We start from the raw sequence: 7,216 nt of genomic DNA, 5'->3' as shown, positions 1-7,216 counted from the left end.
CATTTCTGTCCCCCTCACTTCTGAAATGATGGCTACGCCCCTGGAGTAAATGATGACAGAATTGACATTTTCAAGTGAACTAGCCTTTTAAATTAAGAATTTAACACTGACAGTTCTAAAAAAAAGTACACTGTATAAACTCTTTATAGCTCTATATATACTCTTTATAATTTTTTCACATTTTATGGACTCAATCTTACATTTTTACATTTTCTGAAGAAAATGTGAGTAGTCTTTAACCATGCAACTCCCCTATGATGTTTGTGAGATATGGGTGATTGCTGGGTGGGTCCGTGTACTTTTGCCTCCATTCATTTAAAAAAAAATCTTTTAACACAGAAATGAGATACAGAAAATGCGGTTTCTTTTTAATGGTTCAGACACTGATGAATAGAATAAGCAGAGACAAATAATTTTCATTATTCAAAATGTATATTTCATTAAAAACCGTAAAAATTATATAAAGCTCGTTTTTTAATGTATATAAATGCTAAAGTACATTTGTAGCTTTTTTACCATCTCTATACAGACGCTATAAGCACCCTCTCACGCTACTTACGTGGCTACAGGTAACCTATTGCTTTATGAGAACCTTTGGCTTCGATATTTTTATAATCTTTCTAGCATTGTTTGTTTTTGTAGCATTGATCAATGAAGCCAATCACTGACATTTTCTGTTGATTTCTTGAACGCAATGGCCAAGCGATTCGGGAGTGACATCCGCATATTTAATGCGCCATTTATATGCAGATCTCACTATCATTGCAATGATAGTGATAACCATAACAATGGACAGGGCAAAAATGTGTCATAATAGATGTACATTAATTTGATTCTGGAACCAGGCCTGCCTGTATCTGGAGAAGTAGGAGAAATAACATAAAATCATAAACAAAAATCTGAAAACAAGTCAATATTTTACTTTTTCAGGCAGCATTTTGTGTGTACAGTTCTAATTTCAATTCTGGTTTTCAACATAGCATTTAAAAATACAACAACCATTTTTTTTTCATCGTGGTTAAAAAAATGAAAAATGAAAGGAAACAAATATACACGGACCTGGGTGGTTGCTAGGGAGTTCTGCTTGATATCTTATGGCCTACAGTAACCCAAACCACTGATATTCTGATTCCTAGATATTCCTACAACATCTCTGGCAGTGAGGACCTTTCTTTAAAATTTGATCCACAAAATTCATTTCCACATCCAAGAAGTTTCACAAAGTTCTTTCCAGAGTTCCACTATAAATACTCATTTTGTGTTTAGCTGTACCCTGAAGGAGTTATTATTATCTGTTGCGTGTTGCTGTGCTCCATGAATGGATATGTAGTGGGGAGATTGAATTTGTCTGTGGTAAATATTGTGAGATTGGATTTATGCATATGGGTCATCGGAGGGAGAGAGAGACAATGAGAGAGAGAAGATAATGGGGATTTCAGGTGGATAAATGGAAGGGTGGAGAAGGAGAGGATGCAGAAATGTGAGGGGCATCAGGAGTGTTGGAACAGGGGAATAGGAAGAACAGGCAATTAGAGTCCAAACAAACAGCAGTTGGAGGATCATCCAGTCACAAACAATTTAAATAGGATTCTGGTATTACAGCAGTATGAGGTTATTCTGCTGTGAACTTCTGTATTTCCTTCAATCGCATATCAGTGGTTGCATATGCAATAATGCTTCTCACAGCAGGAGAGGAGCCCACTGTTTTTCGTTGAGAGAGCGAAAATAGTCATTACATCCACAGATTCAGTCTTTTGCAAGGACTATGTGTTGTTGTAATGGCTGTTTTAATGGAAAAAACTGTAAACACAAGAATAAGAATCACCATGTGTTTATAGCTCATGACTGATACAGCGCTATTCATCAGTACAAATATCTTTTGCTCATTTGTTTCTTTCAGGTTTTTTTAGTTATATCTTTTGTTTGTGTTTTCTTAGTTCTTTCTTTTTTGTTTCTTTTTTCATTTATTTGGGCACAAATTTTCCTTCCATGTTTTTTTATAAATATTTATGTCGTTTCTTTGCTCTTTCTCATATTTATACTTTTGTTCGTTCTTTTGTTTGTTTTTGCATTAGTTCTTACTTTCCTTTCATTTGTTCGCTCTTTCTGATATTTATACTTTTGTTTGTTCTGTTTGTTTTTGCATTAGTTCTTATTTTCCTTTCATTTGTTTGCTCTTTCTGATATTTATACTTTTGTTTTGTTCTTTTGTTTGTTTTTGCATTAGTTCTTATTTTCCTTTCATTTGTTTGTTCTTTCTAATAATAGTTTATATGTCAATTCTCTCTTTTGTTTGCTTTTGCATAAGTTCTCATTTACCAATAAGTTGATTGTTTTTTTTTTTTAAATGTTTGTTTATATGTTCATTCGTTCTTTTGTTTAGTTTTGTACTCGTTCCTATTTTCGTTTTCTAACATTTGTTTATCTAAATTTTGGTTTGGAAAAAAAACATTCTGGTTGTTGGTGGAACATGTTGTTCTTGAATCAAGTCAAGATCTAGTCAAGATGAGATATTTTGTGGACAGGAGCCCCAAGCATGGTTGAAGCTTTCACTACAACACAGGTCATCCCAGTGAAACTGTGAAACTGAACTGGCTGGGGCAGCTTCAATAATGTAAATGCTGTAGATACTCAACGCAGAGAGTTTTATTTTGCCTTGTCAAGCATTTAAATGATTGATTAATGTGATTGTTAGTGTTTTAAATAAAAGTTTTCTAAACCTCATCAATTTTTTCTCGTTTGATCTTTCTTTTCTTTGTATATTCATTAGCTCTTTCCTTCTTTTGTTTGTCTGTTTGTTTATAACAGAGCTATTCAGCTCAAGTCCTGGAGAGCTGCTGTCCTGCAGAGTCTAGTTCTGACTCTAATCCAACACACCTGCCTGTAATTTTCTAATGATCCTGAAGACCTTGATTTGACCATCTTCAGATGTGGAGCTGAACTCTGCCAGACATTGGCATGGACGATTGAGTTGAAGAACTCCAAGTTTGTTCTTTCTTTTTATTTGTTCTTTCTTTTCCTTTCTTTCATTTGTTCATTTAGAATTTTGTTTTCTATTTCAACATGCTTATGTGAAACAAACACATACAGATACAAACACGAACATACATTGACACATCAACCACATGCTGCACACAAACACACTGTGGTTCTTGTGTATGTGTGGGCTCAGGATTGATTTGTTATGTATCATCCCGTTATCACACACACGCAAAAGAACGTGTTGTGCAAGCTAACAAGTTATATAAGATCTAAACCCATAAAACTCACAAAACCGACTATAAGGGTCTAAACTGAGCCACAGTTTACCTCTAAAGCCTATTTCCTTTCTAAATGCCTTCCTCTAATCATTGAGACGTACGGCTCTGTGATTTGAGTGTGACTTGATTGAGAGTGTAGGACCTTGTTGTAAAGACGGGTAAGATTGCCAATTGGCAGTGTGAGCTGTACTTTGACTGGTGCTGGTTGGACCCTTAAGGGGATATTGAACACAAGCTGCAGAGCAAACTAAACACAGCTTATTAATGAGCTCAGGCAGACAAAAGAGAGAAAGAGAGGGAAGACAGTAAAAGTCACAGGCATTAAAACGACAGACATTTCTTTTTCCCCATTAGCGTCCTGTTTGCTTTTTTTAAACAAACTCACTCTTCGCCAAAAATCCAATTTTGGAGCTGAATGAGACATCTGCGATCTAAAGACACCTGGAGAAGCAGAACGTCTCCACGCGGTTCAATCGGAGGCGCTAATAATCTTCATGTTGATCTAAGTGGCCTCACTGAGTATCGACTCAAGTGACAAGAACCGTAAAAATACATAAATAAATAATGCATTCGTAAGACATTTAATGAGCAGCTCAGCTGAGTAGCATTCAAATTAACATGATACTTGTGCTGATCTATTCTGCAGAATGCCTCATTGAAACATGAGTAATGGAGTTTACATTCAGCAGTTTGTACTGTGAATCGTGGGCTGTTACACCTGCAGCCTAACAGCCCAATGATACACACAAGCTGTATTATTACAAATCACAACTAAGATGAAAGAGAATTGTGCTTTATACGAACAAGTGAATGTGGACAAGCTGTCTAGGTGACTTCTTGTTTAAGCCGCATGAAGGTATTACGCCTGTAGGCCGCCCGCAGTCCATTCACTGACTGTCTGATTCATACTGCTCAAAGAACTAGAAAGGACTCAATGTGGCAAGCTCTAATCTGATTGGCTGACATAACACAAATTACAGGTGTAAGAGTACACCGGATACACACTTTTTTTTATTAGTCTACCTGGAAAAAAGCTGTGTTTACAAGGTACTGGGTGGATAAAATGAGCACTTTTGAGGAGTAAATAAATCTTATTTAATTGGAGGATTAAATAATCACTGGATTAGTTACTTCATGCTTTTAGATTGATGGGATTGCAGATTCGTTATGCACATTGCATTTACAATTCCACCTAAACGTGTCTCCTCAAAATGGATATAAATTAGATCTACTCTTCCGGTGCTAAATGCAAATGCTAATGTAATACCAGGCAATGTAATTTTCTGTTGAACACTCTCTCCACTTAACAAACATTTGTATGTGGACATAATTCCATAATTTTAGAGAAGGAAAGTTTTTGCATGTGTTTATACATGTTTTAGCTCTCTAATCAGTAAAAAAAATTAGTAAATACCCCCAAAGTTAATGGCCAGGTTAGTGGCATTAAACCTTTGAAAGACACTTGTTAACAGACACTTAACTAGATATAACTAGATTATGAACTAAATATTAAACAAAACAAAAAGCAAATAAAAGCAAAAAACAAACAAAGCGAAACAAAACAAAAGCAAAAATAAAAATAAAAAGGCAGATCAAAGCACAGCAAAGTATGGGTGTGAATCTGCACTGGTTTCACAATTTGATTCAATTACGATTATCATGTCAATGATTCGATTAATTTCGATATCACGATGCATCATGATGCGTTGCACCCTAATTTTTTAAAATAATTACAAATTAATAATAAATCAAAACAATTGTTAAGAATTTAAGCAACTAAACATAGCTTCAAAACATACAAGCAAATATAAAGTAATAAAAGGGGAAAAAGACAATTACAAGTGATAAACAAAAAGTACTTTCAGTATATGAGAGAGCTTTAAGTATACGAATGTTTACAGACAATCATAGTTATGGGTTTTTTTTTTTCCTCAGCATTATTGCTGTTTGAATATTACTGATGAGATCATAGACAGAGGCAGCTTCAATAGGCTACATTCACACTAATGCACAGATCTATTTCGACATATCAGATGTTTTGTCCTGTTCTGAAAACATAACTGACTGTGTTTAAATCAATTTCGTATCATAAAAGTATTCAGAGATGCTAGTGCAATTAACCCGAGCCGTGAGCTTCAGGACAACAAACACAAAGCGCACTTGAAAGTCTGTCAGTACGTGAGTTTCACACATGTGTCATATTCTGGAAAAAACCAAGCTCAGAACTGATTCTGAAATGTTTACAATCGATTCAGAATCATTGAAGAGAGAATCGCGATGCATCGGAGAATCAATTTTTTCTCCCACCTCTACAGGAAAGAAAAAAACAAAACAATAAGAAAAACAAAGAAAAGCAAAGCAAAACAAAAATACAAAAAAAAGGAAAACAAAATAAAAAAAAATAAAACAAAATAAAATAAACGCAAAACAGCAAAAAACAAACAAACAACAAACAAAATAAAAAGTGAAACAAAACAAAACAAAAAAGCAAAGCCAAGCAAAACAGAAAGTTCTTGGAGAATGTGAATGAAATTGAAAAAGTGGTTGGTGACGTTACACGTTGGTCAAAATGATCTCTTCCCGCTCAGAATAAGCTGCAGTGTATCCCAGACCTTTTTGTCATTTGGCATAAAATCTGGCTATGTGAGACTACATGTGACTTTAAGCAGAACTGACCATGGTATGTGCGATTCCACATCCTCTTATTGATAACGTCCCCTGGGGGCCTCACACCTGACCGATCCAGACTCTCATTTAGGGCATGAGAATACAGCATGACTCCATCGTGGAATGAGCCAGAAATCAGATTCATCTGGAAGAGAGGAAGTGCACAAATTACATACTAGCATTAAATCTCTAAATAACTGGGGTTTGATTAAACTTGATTACTTTTATTAGATTACAAGCTCTCTAGAGATCATAGTCATAGAAAAGTTGACAGCATCGCAAGACTGTAATTCGATGACCCACAAGACTGTGTGCTAAGAAAAATAGCAGCATTCCTAATGCCGTCCCTCATTCTCCTGTGAATTAAATTAAATTTAACTTAAATTTTTGAAAAATTGACACTTAAGACTGGTTTTGTGGTCCAGGGTCACATACTGCAAATATCTAAATATGTATTTCAGCATGTTTTTTGTTAAGCTCAGCATGTCTTATGTACATCTGCTATGCAGTACTGCACGGCTCATGATCTCTGTGTGATTGCTGTAACCTGTTCATATAGGCAAAGAAATTAACAAGCAGCGCTAACATAGGCAGTGTGAAACAGACGTGATAAAGACCTGAGAGGTCAAATTTAGAGTTGCTTAATAAAAGTAATATCAATGTATTGACATTTCTTGCGTAAACAACCATCTCACAATCACCCAGAACACTTTACCAACTACTAGCAATATGCTAACAACAACTAAGAAAAACAACACCACAGAAACACCTCTTACTCATTTAGTATATATATATATATATATATATATATACATATAAGCAAATCTTTCTGACCCCAAACTTTTGAACAGTGTGTACATGCATGCAGTCATAAAACAACAAAAAACAGAATATTTAATTCTCAAACTGTAGCAAAACATGAAGCAAATCCTTTTACTCCTGTCTTCCAATTGTCTTCTCATTAACATCAGTTATATACTGTATATGTACATACACATTTATAAATTCAATATATATATATTATTTCATACTCATTTAGTATATATATATATATATATATATATATATACATATAAGCAAATCTTTCTGACCCCAAACTTTTGAACAGTGTGTACATGCATGCAGTCATAAAACAACAAAAAACAGAATATTTAATTCTCAAACTGTAGCAAAACATGAAGCAAATCCTTTTACTCCTGTCTTCCAATTGTCTTCTCATTAACATCAGTTCAAATTTTGGAAGTTTGTAGGTGATAATTAACTTGAGTATCAATCATAAACAAATAACA

At 34.6% G+C, this 7,216-nt stretch overlaps 1 protein-coding gene across 1 annotated transcript in view; it reads right to left on the bottom strand.

Annotated features, from left to right (window-relative positions):
* The window catches only part of LOC107677481 (atrial natriuretic peptide receptor 1-like), a 108,504-nt gene that overhangs the window by 44,564 nt on the left and 56,724 nt on the right, over nt 1–7,216 (bottom strand). The window contains exon 5 of the mRNA XM_016472402.1: nt 5,937–6,072. Coding sequence (XP_016327888.1) covers nt 5,937–6,072 — 136 coding nt within the window. The remainder of the gene's footprint in view (nt 1–5,936; nt 6,073–7,216) is intronic.

The sequence above is a fragment of the Sinocyclocheilus anshuiensis genome, unplaced genomic scaffold (assembly GCF_001515605.1).
Source record: "Sinocyclocheilus anshuiensis isolate Anshui unplaced genomic scaffold, SAMN03320099.WGS_v1.1 scaffold804, whole genome shotgun sequence".
NCBI classification, from domain to species: Eukaryota; Metazoa; Chordata; class Actinopteri; order Cypriniformes; family Cyprinidae; genus Sinocyclocheilus; species Sinocyclocheilus anshuiensis.
This window is presented reverse-complemented; position numbering and strand designations above follow the sequence as displayed.